Source organism: Cololabis saira, chromosome 12 (genome assembly GCF_033807715.1).
Source record: "Cololabis saira isolate AMF1-May2022 chromosome 12, fColSai1.1, whole genome shotgun sequence".
Classification (NCBI taxonomy): domain Eukaryota; kingdom Metazoa; phylum Chordata; class Actinopteri; order Beloniformes; family Belonidae; genus Cololabis; species Cololabis saira.
This window is the reverse complement of record NC_084598.1, coordinates 35,159,969-35,180,447: the sequence shown is the minus strand read 5'-3', so window position 1 is coordinate 35,180,447 and position 20,479 is coordinate 35,159,969. Positions and strand designations below refer to the sequence as shown.

At 40.8% G+C, this 20,479-nt stretch overlaps 1 protein-coding gene across 1 annotated transcript in view; it reads right to left on the bottom strand.

The window, feature by feature from the left end:
• Window positions 1-16,436, bottom strand: part of LOC133457428 (helicase ARIP4-like) — a 41,884-nt gene extending 25,448 nt beyond the window's left edge. The window contains exon 1 of the mRNA XM_061736700.1: window positions 16,197-16,436. Within this exon, the coding sequence (XP_061592684.1) occupies window positions 16,197-16,230 (34 nt within the window). The 5' untranslated portion in view covers window positions 16,231-16,436. The remainder of the gene's footprint in view (window positions 1-16,196) is intronic.
• Window positions 16,437-20,479: the final 4,043 nt, after the last annotated feature.

Here is a 20,479-nt window from a genome sequence, read left to right as displayed (position 1 = left end):
ATGTCTTTGCACACTTGCATCAATAATACTGATCTCGAATGTGCAGGTCCAAATATTCCAAGCCAACTAAATTGGTTTTAGGATAAAAAATACACAGAGGAAAACAAGTACCGGTACATGTCTTGACAACAGTGGTGTTTTTATTTAAATGTGAGATTGGAATTTTGATTGTAAAATCCTGTAAACTGATGTGGTTACTTTTGTAATACTGTATTTGACCCGGTCTTTGTACGTTTTGACCGTATAGAGACGTAATTCTTGTCAGTTGTGTGAAATAAGACCTGGAAACAGGCATTGTGGCATAGAATTGTCAAATTGGTTTAATTCACCATACGAATTGTTACAGATTACTTTTTTAATACTGTATTTGACCCGGTCTTTGTACGTTTTGACCGTGTAGAAACGTAATTCTTGCCATTTTAAGAATGTGTACCTGCTGTACTCTACTGCCCTTACTTTTTAACAACTTGTGCTTCTTATTATTTTACCTCTTTTCTTATAATTTTATTTCATTTTATTTGTTATTTACTGTTTAATTACGTCTTGCCGCTTTTAATTTTGATGTAAAGCACTTTGAATTACCTTGTGTTAAATTGTGCTATACAAATAAACTTGCCTTGCCTGGTTGAAACTCTGTAGAGATAAAAAGTTAAGATGAAAGGAAGTTCTAAGAATAACATGTCCATCTGTGAGCTGGATGGTGTACATCCCGTTCTAAAGCGATATGGTAAATAGCTGAGATCAACAACTGAGATCTTTCCTTTGGGGGAAAGACAATATGTGCACATTATTTGCAAATTATCATAGATAACTTGAGACCATGGACTGAATAAGAGGAACTGGTCCTGTTATGTCATCCATAGATTATCTCTTCTGAAGCCTCTTTTTCCTGGTACTGTGTAGCTTAACGTTGCAACTGGCTTAGCTTATGCTACTATGATGCTAATTAACACTGATTAACACTCATTCTGATCAAATCAGTCCAAACCGAAAAGTCATGTGATTCGAGGGCCAGAGGGCCAGAGACCTTCATTAGTTTCAAGTTTAAATGTTGACAAAAAAATACATGCAAACTTTTTTTAGAAAAATTATTCCTCGTGCAGGGAAATAAGATGCTTGTAGCCAAGTTTAGATGATCTTTTGTGTTCATACTTAATATTATTATTATTATTATAAATTATTATTATTATTATTATTATTATTATTATTATTATTATGAATTAAGTTATAATTCATGTTTCATTTGTTGGAATGAATCTGTGTTTGAAAGTTCTGATTAATTAAGAAGTTTGTCAACAATGGCTGGTTTTATATATGGATAACAGCAACGATCTGTTTCAGATAAACCCAAGAATACAGGACAACCCTTTTAAGTCTGGGCAATAGACTATAGTCCTATAATAATGCTGGCGCGAGACGTAATGTCTTCCTTATGCGGTAAAATCACGGACGGACATCTATAGACGATATACATAATGGAACATTAATATATCAACACCTCAAACAACTAATCAAGAGCTTACCTTTATCTATTTTACTTGATTTATTTTAAATATGGGTTGCGTAGCGGGTCTGGTATTATTTTATGTTTATCAAACGGTCGGGTTGGCTGAAAACGTCGGGCGATCGTGGGTCGTTTCTACACTCACCGGTGCAGCACTGATTCCTACATATAGCGGCTTTAAAAGGCGGCTGCTCCACAGTGTAGACAAATACTTGTCTAGCAAGTCCACTTCAAGAGAAAGGACAGTGCAGAACATGCAGAAAAACAAGTTGCATAACCTCCGTAACACATATCCACCAAACATTTATCCATCTGATTTGAAGAGAAAATAGATTCCCATTTGTAACTGAGCAGCTGCGTCTTGCGTGTTTACGAGTGCCGTCTGGGAGACTGCAAGGTGAAGCGCCTCGCACGTAGTCAGACTCACACATGAAATGTACTGAATCTGACACAAAGACATCTTTAAAAGAGTTGCACGGCTTTACGACCCAACCACTTACACAACACGCTCACATGGAGGCAAAAAAAAAAAGTTACATAACCAATAAATAGTTCAATTCTCCTCATGGAGGAGACGAGAAACCGAAAACCTCTTGGGTCCTTGCAAATAAACACACACACACGCACACGCATGCACTTTAGGTGCCGAGCAAACTATTCTTCAACACAGGATTTGAGTGCACCTAAAGCACTTATACTACGTACTGTAGAATAGAAAATGATCACAAATCTCCCATTAGCCCAAATGTCCATTATCGATAACGCAAGTGAGTGTAGCAGGCAGAGCTGAAAGCATCTACACCGACACTTTAGGCAGAGCTTGTCTGAGGCAGATCCAGATGTGCCAGACCAAGTTATGCCGGTTCTTTGGGTTAATTTTACAAAAACAACAACGCTAAAGCAACCTACAGGGCGTTCAGGCCCTCTGGGGATGCTTCAGCTCCGCTCAACACCTCGGCAGATGATGATATATACAGAGACAGATTGCTGGTGTCTGCTGTCATGAAGAGGTAATGAAGCACATAGTTGTGGAGCCAGTGACACTGGAAGCTAAATAGCTGAATATCCAACACACAACTGAGCAACAATCATGCCTCTGACACTTCAGGCATTCATGCCTTCTGTCTATAATCTATTTTACTATCTAAGCAGTGAAATTACAATCATTCTATTGTTCAATCAAAAAATAGAAACAATCTTACCAGAGAAATGACAGTATTTGCTGCTTCTAAACTGCACCCTCAGTTCAAAACCTGCTGAATTGTGGTTTTAAAGGGGAATAAAAAAAAAAGGCTAAGGAGCCAAAGCAATGCTGCAGGATTTAGAAAATCATTTATTTGTGCCTTCTCTTTCAGTTTTTTTTCTTGCAGTCCCCAACTTTATCACTAAATTGCGTTCTGCACATCGCTGCCATCCTTTTTTCTCTGCTTTGTTGGTACAATTTACACAAAGACAATAAAACAGTCTTAACCATAGGTAATAAGTGCTTTCCTTCAACCTTAATAACATCTAGACCAGGGGTCGGCAACCCACGGCTCTAGAGCCGCATGCGGCTCTTAAGCGCCGTCCTAGTAGCGCCCTGGAGCTTTAAAAAAAATGTTTGACCTTTTTTCCCTTTTTTTCTTGTTTTTTTCTCTTTTTCTTCTTTTTTTCCATTTTTTTCCTTTTTTTCTATTTTTTCTTACTTTTTCCTTTCGTTTTTAATCTCGATATTTCACTTTTTTCTCGACATTTGGACTTTTTTCTCGAAGTGCATAATGAAAAAAAAAATCTTCCCCCAGTTCTAACTAATATAGATACATGTTTTTTATGTCTTTGCTCCAATATGGCTCTTTCAACATTTTGGATTGCCGACCCCTGATCTAGACTTAACTGAAATTGATGAATACATTGTAGGGCTGGTGAGTTTTAGGTCTGTGCTTCAGGACCAGCAGCACCATATTTGAAAGGCACACAGTTTTTGGGCTCAGAACTTCAAACTCTAGTACACGAGAGCACGCTTTGCTGGTACTGGCTCGACGATGTGATATGAGCTAGGAACCGGCCGTTAATCCGCTTCTGCTGCCAGGCTGGCCAGCTTCTAGTCCTCACATCCACTCGTCACGGCTGCAGCCCACACGCACCACCGCCGCTGATGCAGAGCTTACATGGAAACAGGGAGTTCACTTATTCAAGCTTTTGTTTTCTTTAAAGCCTTCGAGAGTTCACATATTTCAGAGGTCGTGAACAAATTCTCAGACATGCTAAAGGCAGTATTTTTATAACCTTGGCCCCAATGGTCCTTGAGGGCCCTACATGAATAATGGTATAAATCAGCACTTTACTTCATGTCCTTCAAAACATCAGTTTCAATTTCATTTGAAGGGATAATTGATTACTTTTGGGAAGTGTAGTCTAGTTCTCACGATCCTTTGTCAATGCTATTGACGAAAAACAGCCACAAACCCCCTAAAAAACAAAAACCTTTGGACTCTCAACCCAGTAATCTCTTGCGATGACATAAACACAAAAACAAAACATGCTCACAGAGCCTACAGTTGGAAAATAAGAGACGATAAAAAGTAATGATTGAAGAGAAAACAAGTGAGGGACCAAATAAATGACACAGTATCATAACAGCGACTTAACCTCCTATCGAGGGACCTGCTGGCTAGAAATTGCAAAAGGTTTATTTGTGCTGCTTTAATTAGCTGAATTAAAAGCACCCATCTCAATGCTGCAGGGCGTAACGCGTTTCAGAGCAGATAATGAACTTCCATCAAAGGGTTCGGGAGCCTGTCAGGAGTTCAGACTGGAGCGTTGATCCTTCACCTCCGGAATTTGTTTAATTATTGCCCTTTTGGAAAAAATAATTGACATCCGAGAGCCTCTCACATGACTTGTAATCCTGATTCTGTCATCTCAGTGCTTTTAGCTGTGCTTCTCAAACAAATACTTTCATTTTCCAGAAACTGAACACTCATTTCAGAGTTCAGAACGATCTGAGGAACCAAGAGGCAGCTAAAAACAGCGTAACTGAGTTTAAATCCTGCTCTAAATTCAGCCACGGAGAGCTGCCCGCCTCATTTAGAGGTGTTATCTCACGGGGACAATTTAACTTGGAGGACTACCTGTTGCTAGGTGACCAAATCAAACCAATACTGCGCAACATGTAATCTGGAGAAGGAAACAACACAACTGCAGACAGTTTTATGCAAAATGAGTTGGAGGAAGCGCCTGGAAATGAGAGAACGCTTGACCTCTTCCATAACAGACATGCAACCAGCAGCAGAAGCGTGTGACTGAGTGTCCTGATGAAACACGGACTCATCAGGACCCGCAGCAGGTTTTCTAAAACTTTAACGCTCCCTGTGGGCAGCAGACACAACAACATATACTGACACACGAAGAACGCAGCGGCGTTGCTAATAAAGCCATGATATGCGTGTACTTTTGTGCATCTGCACCGGGGGAAACATCCCCTGCAACCACGAGGTTATATAACCCCATCTATGTGTGCGTTAAGCTTTTATATAACTCTTCAAACTGTACTGACGAACATTAAACCACGACAATGTGACGTCAGTGCATGCGACCCAAATAAATGCCAATCCCTGACGTCCGTCCGCGTCATCGAGAAGAAAAGAGGACAATTATGACGAGCGAAGGAAAAGGAAAAAAAAAAAAGTCATGCCTCGTTCATATTTGAAGGTTTTCATGTGTGAAAGTACTTTAACAGACTAAAAATAGACAAACCAAGCCACAGATTAAAACTTTGACTCATTTTGCACACAAAAAAAGAAAATAAACGGACCCGATATACAGAAGATGTGTGTGTAAAAGCATGTGAACAAAGAAGTTAAGCAGATGATGCTAATCAAATACAGATTCATTGATCATCTGGAAGTATGAGGGCCTCTACAAAAGAAGAAGTGTTGGTAGTTTGCTGAAGCCTTCAGGCTTATGTTAACACGCTGCCAAAGAGGGAAGACATCAGCCGTGATCTTAAAGGGGCAACTGTTGCCATCCAATCAATCAAAAGGAGGATTATAAATCCATTAACAAACAATTTAATCTAATTCCACACTGAGAAAGGGGTAAACATCAGAGGCAGCTGCAAGTCTTTTCAAGGGTATATACAACCAACCAAGGTCAGTTAATGCATTGCTCAGAGATACCCCAGAAATCTCATCAGGCTTCAATTTCAGACAATAACGTAGGAAAAGGCGACACTAACATGGCTTGTCTGGGAGGATTTCCTGAAAAAGATAACAAAACAAACAGTAGCACAGCCTTGGGTTTGCAAAGTTGCATTTGAACCATCCGCAACAAGAACTCTGGATCAATATCCTTTTGAAAGGCCAACATTGAGATATTTGGTTGTGCAGAGCATATCAGCAATGCGTTGTATCTTTTTTCTCATATCCTGATGCATGAAACCTTAAGGTGGACTTTCTTTTTCACATGAGGGAAACAAACAACTCTATGACACAAAGACGTCGTAATACGTCTTTATCCGTTGTGGTCTGGCCAAAAATGTTCTGACTCCACTAATTACTATCATCAGTACTGGAAATAAGCTCCTGCCTGTCTTCTGGGTCTCCTAAAAAAACTAAACCTAACAGGTTGAAGACACTTAACCACGCTTTACATATATTTATTTGTATTCTTAAATCTGTTTCGCCACCAACACACACTGTTATAACAAACACGAGCACCAACGATCTGACCCTGGACCCGCTGTGTCACCTTGGTAACCAGGAAAGAGATGGAGAAGCTGTTCCAACTCTCCTGACATGACCTCACCGAAGAAAACAAAGGAAAAAAGTTAAGCGCATTTTAATGAAAAGGTTCATATCCACTCTCATTGTATGAAATCCAATTAATTATAAAAATAAACCACTTATTGATCCCACTGGCTGTATTAACTGCATGACAGTGATATGAACAGCAAAAAAACAACAGAAAGGACAAGCGGACAACAACACGAGAGACATCTTGCATGTGTGTAATCCATCACTGATGAAGTTAAGGAAAAGAAATGTGTTCCCAGTTTCTTCAACAGTAAAAACACAGACACATGTCTCTTCTGGCTTTAACTGTCTTATTTGAAGATACAGCTTTCTACCATTAGTGATTTACATATTTTTTATACATGTCCATTTGATTAACTTCCAATAAACTATGAAACCAAACGAGGAACTGATATTTATCATTATGAATTACCGAGGAATCTTTTCAGGTTTCTCGGTAAAATGACTTATAAAAGAACCCCCACACTCTGGCCCTGCTTAAGGGTGAGAATAAAAGTCTAAAAGTGTAGGTGGCAAGTCTTTTTTAATTACTGTACTTCTGTTAATAACTTTATATAACCTTCAGTTTCTCTACCACACTCCTCGCTTCACTCGTTTTCCTTCCACCTCCGCTTTCTCTCTTTCCTTCCAGCTGTCAACACTTTGCTCTCCCACTATATCTTCATCCTCCACCTGCTCAGTTACCTTGCTGAACTCATCTCAATTTAAATTCCCTCCTTTAATGCCCTCTCCTCTATTCATCTGCTCTCCTTTTCTTCTCTGCACTAACTTTCCTCCCCTACGCCCGGATTCAGATAAAAGTTTAAGGGCTTGGTGAAACATAGGACGCCGCTTGCTGACAAACATAACCTGTAGATCAGTGATTCCCAACCTGTGGGCCGCGGCCCCCTGGTGGTCCGCAAAGGTATTGCAAGTGGGCCGCCAAATCATTTCCAAAAAAGTATGATTTTTGTGGGGGGGGATATAATTATATAAAAATATACACAATAATGTTTTAAATGTTAAAACTCAGTTATGTTTAAAATGATATTAAAATGTTTAAATATTATTTTCATTATTTTGTTTTGTTTTCCTTCAAGTATTAGACATGTGACAAGCAAATGAGCGATAGGAACTTTTGTTGTTATTGGTCGTACCACTTTGCAGTGGGACTGCATTGCAGTTGACTTATTTATGTTTTTTTTTTTTTTTTTTTTTTTTTTTTAAAGGTTTTTTTGGGCTCTAGTGGCCCTTTATTGGAGATGTAGACTGGAAAGGGGTAGAGAGAGAGAACGGGGAAGACATGCAGCAAAGGTGCGCGGGCTGGATTCGAACCCGCGACCGCTGCAGGAGGAGGACTGTAGCCTCAGTATATGGCCCGCTGCTTAACCCACTGCGCCACCGAGCGGCCCGACTTATTTATGTTTGATGCTGATACCTGAAACTGGAGTATAAAGATGGATAGCTGGCTAGCAACAGGGAGAATTAAAAAAGGTCGGAGATGGGCCGCGAACATTTTTGAGACATAAAAGTGGGCCCTGAGTTGGAAAAGGTTGGGAACCACTGCTGTAGATATTCAACATGCTACCATCCAAAGCTGTGAATCCACTTCTGTTACTGATAACTGCCTCTTTCCAGATGACTGATTAATATTTGTGTTTCTGCATAATCATAGAAAACTGTACGGCCCTCATATTAAAATAAGTAGCGACGTTGCTCAGAGGTTTCCAAAGCTCTGAAAAGTTTAGAGAAAATGCTGCTTAAGTGACAAAAAGTAATTTAAAGAAAATATAAAATAAAAAATAGAATTTCTTTGGCTGAATTTGCATCATTATCAAAGCATCTGAGCCTAAATAAGCCAATTAAACATAAAGTATTTTTATTCCACTGTGGTAGGTTTCCATCAGTGTAGGTTGGGGGTAACTGGAACCTCCTCTTCAGTAATTTCAAAAGCTGCTACTTTATTATTACATTGGCGGACCCGGTAGGATCCACTGACTTATGGAACTACCACCCCATACCAGTTGGTGGCAGTAGTGCGCCATTTCCAGAAGTTGCCAAAAACCTACTAAACAAAAAATCTGATAAATAAGAAAAAAAATGGGAAAAAATATGCAGAAAAAATTAGATGAGTTTGCTGTTTGCATAAACTCCAATGGTAGCAGCTTGAACTTGAAAGGGACGTCGAGACGGCTAAACAACATCCCAGCAATGGCACCCGTCACTCTGTGATTTCTGAGTCCATACCCAAACCAGGGTGAGTAGAAGTACCCGAGGATTCTCACTGCAGAACCGATCCTTGTAACAGAGCCCTGTAATAACACCCTGTAATAACACTTACGCTAATAGAAATCCCCCAACAGACAGTAAAGCATGCATGTTTTGGCAGACTGATTAACAAGCAACTTTTTTAAGCAACTATGGTTTCCTCAGTTCTTGGTAAGACCTGCTCTTTTCATGCAATATCCAACAACGCGAAAACAAAAGTGGACTCAATTCTGAACTCAAGTTCTTAAAACTTTCATCCAGACACCATGGATGGCGGTCCAAGGCGTACTTACATCTCTCTTTTAGTCTGTATTTAAAAGAACCAAAACTGATGGGCAGTCCCAACAATCAGTCCTTCAGTCTCCTGAATCAGTCCTTTCTGCATCAATCAATTCAATTTTAACATGAACGTAATGTTTATATCATTTTGAAAGCATTTATATCCAACTTGTTAAACACAAAAATGACATTTCTAGAGAAACAAAACTGATGTAACAATCAAAGATGCTTAATTCAGATGATAAAAATCTAGTTTTATGCCACAGTGAGCAGCAGTTTTCAACTCAAATTTTTCGAAATGGCAAAAAAAAACAGGGATTAAGATGATAAAATAAAATAAAAATGATAAAAATGAGACCTGTGAAGGCTGAATGCAAGGTCAGCGTTTTGTGTACAAAACTCCTCATTTATTTCCACCTGAAGGGGCTGTAGGAAGCTGCTGCGCACAATAAAATGTTTTATTTGGGCTGCGATTAGCTGCGTCAGTGACACACGGTTTCAGTCTCACTCAGACAGAGTTGCCTTACAGACAGGCCACTGCTGTCGAGGCCGTTTGAACGAGAAGGGACGCTTATGTAACTGCTGCCTCTGGCTGTTACACAACCAGCATGTTCACACGGACCTCACGTCCTGTACGCAGAGATGCGGCGCATCACCGACACGCAGGACTCGGGGAAAGCTGGCAAACTCAGGGGAACGTGGTGACATTTAGACAACTTCTGAACATATTTTTAAACGCCTCCACAGATGGGAGCGACTCTAAACGGCATGTACCAGCAGTGCTGGGGTTTTCCACCTTCCCTCCACTGTTTACTGAACTCCAAGGACTGTTGGCCAAATTTAACCAGCAGGAAAGATGTGAGAGTGTCCGGATGAGGAAAAGATCAACTGGAGGACGGATTAAAAGAATAAAAAAAGACAGATAAACAGATCGATAACGTGGGAAGAAACAACCGATTGGACAAAGTTATACAAGTACAGATACTTTTTTTTTTTATGTAATTAGAGGCGGGCTTGGCTTAAGTGCTTCCTCTCAAAGCTTTTGATGAGACGGATGGAAAATTTAACAAGGCTACATACTTTTTTCAGAAAAACAGGAAAAAACCCTTGAGAATAATCTTTCAAAATGACCAAACAAACAACACAAACATGCACAGCGACACACACAGACACACACACCTCAGTCACGTAACAGATTGCCCTGAATTAGTTATTAACCCGCTTTATTAGAGCAGGACAGGTGAGTTATGAAACCCTCCCGTCAGCGGGGCAGCACACGAGTCTGCGCATCACAAAAAAAATCAGGCGTTGCGAGACAAACATGAAAAACAGGGAAAAGAGAAAGAAGACGGAGAGACGATGCGATTGGAAAGAGCAGCAGAGGGGTGAGGCGAGGTGGAAGCGGCTGTTTGTAGGCCAGTGTGCCACCGCCGCTGCAGAGGAGGAAGATGAGAGCGAGAGGAAGACACGGAGAGAGGTGTAGAGGCAGGATGCTACAGTGTGTGATCGGCGTACGGGTCAAACGGTAGTCTGTTACATAAGAGCCGCTGGCAGACTGCAGCTTCAGCCCCCTGAACAAGCTCAGAGAAATCTCGCCTACTCAAAACATGATACATCGCACCACATATGCTGACATTGGGTTCTGAGTGCGAGTTTGTTGCTGCATCATCGGATCCACAACCGACATATAGGACTGTCTCAGAAAATTAGAATATCGTGATAAAGTTCTTTATTTTCTGTAATGCAATTAAAAAAAACAAAAATGTCATACATTCTGGATTCATTACAAATCAACTGAAATATTGCAAGCCTTTTATTATTTTAATATTGCTGATTATGGCTTACAGTTTAAGATTAAGATTCCCAGAATATTCAAATTTTTTGAGATAGGATATTTGAGTTTTCTTAAGCTGTAAGCCATGATCAGCAATATTAAAATAATAAAAGGCTTGCAATATTTCAGTTGATTTGTAATGAATCCAGAATGTATGACATTTTTGCATTACAGAAAATAAAGGACTTTATCACAATATTCTAATTTTTTGAGACAGTCCTGTAAGTGCGTTATGATATCAAATTAAGTGTAAAGGAAATCTTGTGAACTCACTTGACAGCTGTTAAGGATTTCAAGGATTTTGTTGGAACAATTCAAACGAGGGAGCAAGAGAACAAGGGACTGCATCACATAGAGGCGACAGAAAGAAAAGTTTATGTTGTCTCTTTAACCTCGATACATTTAAAAAGCAGTTCAGACTTGAGGATTATTGCCTTCTCAGAGCTTGCAGCTAATAACCAACCCACCTCGTCATAAACCAGAGGAACAGATCTCATTATTATTCTTACGGGTTGTGTTCAAACATTATTTATTGATATGATATGACTGGTTTCGACTCAGTGGAAGTAATTACAATCGTGTTGTCCACCATTATACATCACTGCAGACATCTGATGAAAGAGAGGCGTTAGTGAAGCTTGAAAACAGACAAAAGGAGCAGAGCAGCTGTGCAAAACAATGTTTGGGGATAAAAGTACATCTGACGACGAGGGAAAGAAGTCAAAACTGCAAGTTGGAGAAAACAGAGTGGTAGGAGAACAAGGTGAATGGAAATGTGCAGCTACAAGAGGAAGTTAATATAGTTTCTTGAAATGTGTTTGAAGACTGAAGGCGGTTTTGAACAACAACGTGGAGTTTTTCCATTTATTTTCCTGTTCGGGTGGTCTGGATCGGTTCTGAAAGCAGACCACGCAGTCAGTGCTTCATGCAGGCGACTGCCACCCATGTCCCCGACGCTCTAATTATAAGTACGTATCGACTACGATGCCTGTCAGCTTGATTTCAGCTTCTGCACTGAAGCAAATCGTTTTAGCCATTTCTGCGAATAAAAGGCAACTCTGGGCTTCTCTCTCTTCGTTTGAAATAACGGTCCCACTTTTTTGGACTTGTTAAGAATATGTTTCCTTGATAGAAACATATGATAATCCTTTTTCCTTTATTTACAAATATGATCTCATTTACCAGTGACTGACCAAAACTGATCGTGCTCAATCTTGCACGAATCAGCAATATGTTCCATGTGGACCAATCCGTTTGGAGATCCAGCTTTCCAAAACCGTCCAGACTACCCTGGGGTTACAAAAAGAAAAAAAGAAGAAAAAAAGATAAAAGTACAAGGAGTGGCACACTCCCTGCGGTGGTTGCAGCTCTTCCCCACATCACAAAGAGGGACAAGACGGCCTCATTTAGCTGGTTTCCTCTGGCCATTCTTGCGTTTTCTGAGTCTGTCAGATGTCAAAGTGCTAACACCAAGAGTGAGTGAATAAGTACGTAGCAGAGAACAAGCTCCTTCCTCAGTGGCTTTCCTTAAATATTATTTTATCTTAGATTCTATTAGTCCAACTACATTTACACAACTGTGGATTGTTCTAAAGTTTTAGTCTCGATGGCTTTCTTGCAGTCACAGAACGTTTTTTTTCTCCTTTTTTTCGTGCCTTCACTCAGAATGCATTCAGTAACAGAGGTGTCAAGTAACGAAGTACAAATACTTCGTTACCTTACTTAAGTAGAAATTTTGGTTATCTATACTTCACTGGAGTAATTATTTTTCAGACGACTTTTTACTTTTACTCCTTACATTTTCACGCAATTATCTGTCCTTTTTACTCCTTACATTTTAAAAACAGCCTCGTTACTCAATTTCATTTCGGCCTTTAAAAAAAACTATCCAGTTAAATTGCTCCATCCGGATAGAGTGAATTTGGTTGTGGTTGTTTCAGATGTTCTTGTCCAGTTTTGTTCTTACATCCGTTCCCTCAGATTCCTGCAACTAAACTTGGATGTACATTCCAATAAAGGTTAGGATAAATGATAACATGCCTCTGAAGTTTGACTTTTTGCACCATTACAATACTTATAGGCAACTAGTCATCATATCTCCTGCTCTCTGAAACACATGTTAATGCTCAATAGTACACATATAGGGTTCTTTAATATATTTGCATTCATTTTCAATGGCTTTTGTCCTTAATGGCTTTTTTTCCCCCTTACATTACTTTTACTTTTATACTTTAAGTAGTTTTGAAACCAGTACTTTTATACTTTTACTTGAGTAAAAAACTTGAGTTGATACTTCAACTTCTACAGGAGTATTTTTAAACTCTAGTATCTATACTTCTACCTGAGTAATGAATGTGAATACTTTTGACACCTCTGTTCAGTAATAACAACATGTAAGTAACTACCCTGCAGAGATGCTTGACATACCTGCCAAATGTAGGTTATATCTAACAAAAGGAAGCTCGGCGTTGCGAGACACAGAGCTGCAGCGCTGGAACCAGCCACCCAGCCGTTTATGAGATAACTAAGTTCATTAACTGTTCTGCATTCGTCACAAAAACGCATCTCTCCTCTGAAAGCCAGGATTCGTCAAACTTGGACAGCGCTCTTAAACTGCAGCAGGAACTGAGACAGAGCATAACTCATTCATGGCAGCTCCTGGTACCCTGCTGATTTATAAGAATCAGATTTATGCAGGCTGGACTGGCGCAGTGAGATTGTTTGTGTGTGGTCCTCTGATGGACCGGCGAGCTGCCCGGGGTGCTGCCCTGCCGTTCGCCTGAAGAGGGCTGGAATAAACTCCAGCAGATCCCCCTGACTATGTGTAAAAATGAGCTGCCACAGATGATGGATGGGGGAGTGGTCGAATACACACTGTTAAAGAGCTTGTATCGTGACGTCTATCTGCAGTATCATGCAACCCGTCGATGAGTTCTGGGAAGAGCTAACAGCATCCGATAGAGCTTTGAGGGTGATGCATCTACTTGCATTGAGGATTGCTTCTATGCAGAGCAACTTTCTAACAAGGTAGTTTTATAAACCTAGGTTGTAAACGAAAATAAACCAGGGCAACGTAACCATATAACCAAATTCTCTCCTCCTGATGATGTGCTGAGGCTGCAGATTAGCTGCTGAAAGCCCGTCTAAAAACCTGCTGATTACCAGAGTCCCCCGTGCAGGGGGGTCTGGTAATTTGAGAGCAGAAGCCTGAGGACACGCTGGTGAGTTAAGATTTTAACTGCAGACTGACTGCTGGCGCGCCAGAGCAGAAAACATTCGTAATGCCCTCATACTCCTGAACCTTCATTTTATATATTTCTTTTAACTGTTTATGCTGGGATGTGGATTTCTGTGACGTTTTAGTTTCTGCAGGTTCATTTACGCATTTCTATGACTTTAAAAAGCTGCTTTATTTTCTATTAAAAAACAAAAACCTTGAACAGAGAAGGAGAAATGAGAGACATGTGACCTGTCGGGCACAGCAATCCTCCTCTGTGAAAGCTGCCGGACTTCAGGTGGCTCTGGTGGATTGTCTGGACCTCAGCGAGGCCTTGAAAAGGGACAGGTTGTTCCTGTCTAATGTACTGAGATAAATTGTCAGTATGAAAAAGAGAAACCCCCTCCCTTCTCGCAAACTCCTTCCTCTTATTGTGCCACAGAGTCACTGCAGTAAAAAATGCCATATTTTCCTTCTCCGCACAATCAGCATTTGTGGACAGACTGTACTCACGGGAATATTTATGAAAACACATTCTTAACGAGGAATTTGGGGACAAACTGTGCAAACTTTAACCTTGGACTCCTCAAACTCGCCACATCTTTTGTGATGGAGTTTTTTTTAGACTTTTAATGGTCAAACTGGTAGAAACAGTCACATGACGTCAGTCCAGAGGAGCATGTGAGTTATCGCCTCAAACGCTCACGTGCACGGACATGCTGGATGTTCTTATCTACGTTTTTGTGTTTTGGAGATCATGTAAACAAAAGGTCAACTACAATGCATAACTTCATATGAAAGAGGAGTCACAAAATTAAAATTAACATCTCATTATTCACCAAATACCTCAAAAAATGTAATGAAAAGATGCAATAAATAAATAAATTAAACTTTTGACATTCTTATTTTGCTGATTGGGATGCTTATATATTTTTTTTGTTTTAATATTTTTATTAGGGGGTAAGGCACAGTAGAACAGGAATAAAAAAAAGATATACAGTCTACCTCCTAGGACGTTTGTTTTTTTTTTAATCAAGAACAGAACAAAAAACCACACAAAAAAATTGACAAATAAATTTAAATTATTTTAAGTAATATTTAAGTATTAAAGCTAGGGATGCGTATATTCTTAAGAAAACTTACATTTATTTTTTCAATTATATAGCAGCTTTAAGTGAAGTTTTAAAACAATAAATGGATGTAAACGTTTTAATTGTGGTCTATAATCTGTAGAAATGCATCTTGATGTTCAGCTCAAGTATCAAAACTATACTACTGAAAATCAAGGGATGATGTTCCTGCAGTAAAGTTTATTCACCTTCATGTAGAGAAAAATAATTGTTTTGCCTTTGCTGACAAAAGAAATACAATTCATGAAGAAATTAATCAAATTGTGACTTGTTTTTACTATAAAAACCTGTTCATATAGGCCGTATCCCTTTAGTCAAGCGTCCGGCTGCTGCCCGGCGCGGTGCTTGCCTGCGGCCTCACGCGTTTATCCCTCTTACCCACTGCTCTGTTGAACCATATATTTTCCTGCCTCCACATGCTCACACTTCCAGCATGGCTTAACCCTCCCTGGATCCACCAATCAGACGCAGGCCCTTTTAGGTAACATTACGGGCAGCCAATGGGAGGCCGGGGCTGAGATGACAACACGAGCGAGAGGCAGTGGACGGGAGTTGGACGAGCCGGCAAAAAGATGGGAGGAAAAACTCCAAAAGTGAGGTAGAAAGAGACAAAGCCATCAGGAAATGGATGAAAAGTGGACAGAGAATGACAGAAAGAATAGAAATGGTGATAAAATAAAAGCGAGAACAGATGGAAGAGGAGATGGACGGAGCTTGCATGCTTAAGTAGGTATGGATCCAGTGTTACACAACAACGTTAAGTAACTTAACAAGCATCAGCCAACCGCTATGCACCTTCTCTACCCTACAAAGGCTGAAAGAATAGCCCTTTTTCTACTTATTAACTGTTAAAATGATTTATTTTAATCAATTTCCTTGCTACCTTCCATTCATGCTGCTTTTTTTCCTCCTTTCTTTTAAACAAGGACCCAATGAGGAAGCCCTCTGCGGCAGATGGGCAGTGATCAGTCCCTCGCCCGATAAACCTCCATCTGTGAAGCTTACTCTGCAGCTTTTCTGCAGCTTTCTTCTCAGAACATCCAGCTCACCTTCCATATTCGTCCGTGCCCTTTATATTTTACCCTCATCACCAAACGCCCTGCTCGATTTGCCTGAGATAAGAGTTCAGTCCTCCTTTAACTCTGCTGAGCGTCAAGGTATAAAAACAATAACAAAACAAAACATCACCCACCTGCAAAAGACTCTGATTCGTCCAGAAGCAGCATGGTTACGGAGAAGAGAAGAGCCGGTCCCCTCTGTCCCCCTGTCACACTCTCAGGATCCCCTCACAACTTTAAAAGAGGTACGGAGGAGGTTAATCTATCCCCCTCTTAGCCTTACTTTGTATTTAACTGCTTTGTTCTGTTTTTAATTTTAAATCAAGTGGCTCGGTGACTGGCTGACTACCGGCTGACCACGGCGTGCACCTCTCTGCTCAATAACAATGTGAATGTGCGGCTGAGGCAGCAGGAGGAGGGCTGGCAGATGAAAACTTACATAACCCCTCATGCTGGAGCCGGGGCCCCACTCAGGGGGTACTCGTACACCCGGGCCTGATCATTCCTCATCCCCCTTCCCCTCTAAAAGGCTAGAAGAAAAAAAGAAAAAGACAGTCCGGAAATGCAGAGCATGTACAGAAGCCGGCGCCCCAACCATCACGCTGTTCGTATGTAAGAGACAGTCAAAGTGTTCGGCCTCAAGCATCTCCACACTGGTTTCTCAGTTACTGACCTACAGATCACATGACTCAGAGTCACGTTCAAGCAGACAAGCACCTGATAAAAGCATTAATACATTACACATACATAACGAATGATCGGTCACGCTTGCTGCGTTTGAAACGGTGTGTTACACGGGCGGAACACAGACAATTTAACGTGCAAAACACCATTTACTTGCAGACATCTTCTCTCTCGGGAATGAAGGAGTCTGAACACAGGTATCCGGAGAGTTATGAGCTCAGGTAGAAGGATGAGAATCACCGAACATGACTTTAAAAAAAAAAAACTGGGTCAAAATCTCCCAAAAAATGACCTAAAAAAGTGAAACAATTTATGATGCGTCCAAAACTCTTACGTAAGAACTAAATCATAAAACGCACAGTTACAAGACTTTCATTTAGAGATGTCCATATCTTCAAAGGTCACATACGTAATACATAATGAAAGTAGCTTCGGATATTGACACTCAAACTAGTGGCAGTAAACTCTCATCTGAAATATGGACAGTCTGATGACTGAAAGCTGATCTGGACACATAAACTTGTTAAGTCTCACATGTCTAACCACAAAACAGAAACTTGGCATTCATTTCTAGGAACAAAACTGTGCCCACAAGCAAATGTGTCTGATTTCTCTGCTTACTTAATCCGACTTGTCACCATTTCATTAGGACCTGAGGGGAGACGGTTATGAAAACTCGCGGGGGAAACTTCATGCTGGATTAAATGACTCATTACTCCACAACGCAAAACTGCATCTAGTCGCAAAAAGAACCCCAAAACATATTGTTTTGGTCAAACATGAAGAACAGGGCCTGAGAAAGTTTAGTTAAAACAGAAATGAAACATTCTTAAGAACTGAGACGAGAACTTTTTTTTGGAAAAGGAAACAAGGGCAACTCCTGTTTCTATTTCATAATATGGCTTATGAAACCTCCGAGCTCCACACTGGCAGAATAAACTGGCTAAAGAGTTGGCACTACACCAAAATGTAGGTCAGTATGGTAGGGACACCCCCCCACCACCACCACACACACATACACACACACACCCCCCCCCACACACACACACACACACACACACACACGTGTCTGCAAGCATACTTTGATTTTTTTTTAATGCACACAGAAGAAGAAAAACTGAAGGAAATTGAATATGAACTTGGAAGAAGAGCGGATCTACACTGACTGAGTCAGTCAAAAGAAATGTCACCTACTCACCCATGTCATGTGGCTCAAACTTTCTGTTTCTTACTCTGATGAAAGGTGCATGTCTCCTCTTCACAGTCACTCCAGGATTATTAGTCCACCCGGTGTTTCAGCCTCTCTCACATTTCTTCACACACTGCACCCTAACTGAACCGAGCACGTCAGACGGCGTGTGTGTGTGGGAGTCTCCTAACATCTAGCCGCGTCTCGGCGTTTAACCGGCACTCCGGTGAGGACAGAGGGCCATTGGGACAATTACAAAACAATGAGTCGCTGAAAACGGCCCCAGCCCGTCGTGTGTAGGAGCTCCCCCCACCGCCGGTTCGAGCTGCTTTTCCTGTCCTGCCTCCTCCTCCTCCCCCTTTTTCCTCTCGCCCCTCCTCTCCTCCGCCAAACTGACACAGGAACCAGTGTGATGTCAGCAAGGCCCGCCCGCTGGAGAGACGCTGCCTTAGGTAACAGAGGTAATGGGGTTCAATCAGAACAAGATGGGCAGATGAGGGGAGGATGCAGGAAGAGAGGGGAAGAAAAACATTACCTTGATAGTTTACTGAAGCTATCATGTCGCCAGTTTGAGGATGTCTAAAGAAAAGAAAGTAAAAAAAAGAAGGGATCTTTAAGAGTGTCATTATAGATCATGGAGGTAAAAGTGAGAGAGAATGATAAAGGGGGGGATGGAAATTAATGTATATACTTAATGTGATTACAAACCCATGATTTCATACTGGGGAAAGAGATGACAAAGATGAAATTGGGGGATGAGGTACCAAATAAGTGGGTAAGGGGGAACAAAGAATCATGTAATAAGTCTTTCAAGTCAGCAAAAAAAAAAAGGTTTTGCATCTGAGGACAAGAAACATCATTTAACAAGTGAGATCCCACAAAAGATGTGAGGAATTATGAAAAGGAACACAAAAAAAAGAAGCATACAGAAGCTGATGGATGCATGTTTTAAGTAATTTAGAAATCCATACAAATTATTGTAAGACCAGGATGAAAGAAGAAACTATGAATGGCAAAAGAGAAAAAAAAAACACTCCAGGAAATAAAAAAAGGGGGTGCAAATACATTTAAATAAGAAATAAGGAGGCGCTGACCCAAAACAATGCTGCTAACTCCAGGACCCTGACAAATCCATGTTGGTGGTGTAGGATTAACATGTACAGATCGCTTTACTCACACACTAACGCCCCCACACACACACACACTCACACACACACACACCGAGGCTGGAAGGTCAGAGCCTAGTCTCACATGACTGCACTCACTGACCCACATGCTAGCAGGTCCGGGGGGAAGGGCGGTGGAGGGAAGAGTAGTGAGGTGGGGGAGGAAAGGAGGAGGTGGTGACGGCAGCAACGTAAAGCCAAGCCTGCCTGGTAACATATGAATTTGCTCACACACGGTCAACCTTTGTCCCACTACCACAGTTCTGCTGAAGCCCCGCCTGCTGCCAGGAAGCCCCGCCCACATCGCACTGTGTACATAACCCAGATTGAAGAGCAGACGCATGGAGAGGAAGTTCAGGAATCAGGTATCCGAGTGTCTCATCTCATAAACATGGAATTAACAAATTAACTAAATATACAATTAGATTTTTACTTCAATTCACTTTACTTGCATAGCATCAATCCACATCAAAGCTATTTTAAGGCCAAAGGTTAAAGTTGAATACATCCCTGGACGCAAATGCTTTGATATTCAGATAAATGTTTTGTTAATTTGGGCCATTTTTCTCCTGATTTCCCAACCAGCCGGTCGCAGCCTTAACGCTCATTTTTATTTTTATTTGCAATTTATTTTTACCTTTTACTATTATTTTTATCTTTATTTTTAATTTTCTTATTTTTTTAATCTTTATATGGGTGTTTGGTTTCTGGGGTGTTTGACTAGTAAATGACAGTGCTGTGTGTGTGAGATGGAGATGTCCATTTCCCCGAGCGAAACCTCCCAAAGGGATTAATAAAGTCGTCTGTATCTGTATCTGAATCAGCCGTCAACGTCGCCCACAGTAACGTCACCTACATGCCTCGGGACATTTTAATCGTATTAAAGTCATAACAGGGTCTCACAAACCTCAGTTGTGTGGAACACTATTAACTGAGTGACAAGTTGGAAAAATAAAACCCCTCCCCATCGCATCTATTCCCGGAAAAGAGGATTTTATTTTCCACCTACATCCAAGTTATCTTCCATTTGCACACAAACCCGTTTGCCGCCAGGCTCCTCTCGCTTTCGAGAGCAAGTGATGACGCATGTGTATCCCTCACCCAAATGTGGACCTCCCTCCCTTGGTGTCCCTTCACTGCGTCATGCATGAAGGTTCGAATATTTGCTGAAACCCCCCAAAAAATGGCACTCAGGACAGTCCTATTAAATGTATTCTTATTAAATCCAAATTATTGCGATCCCGTGACTCTTTCGGTACACACCTGAGTGTGGTTTCCGTGTTCTCACTGAACCCTTTTTTTTTCATACCCTCTTAAACTCTGTCAACTTGAGCAACACACGTTATTATTAGGTTATTATTATCATTAGAAACTTCTC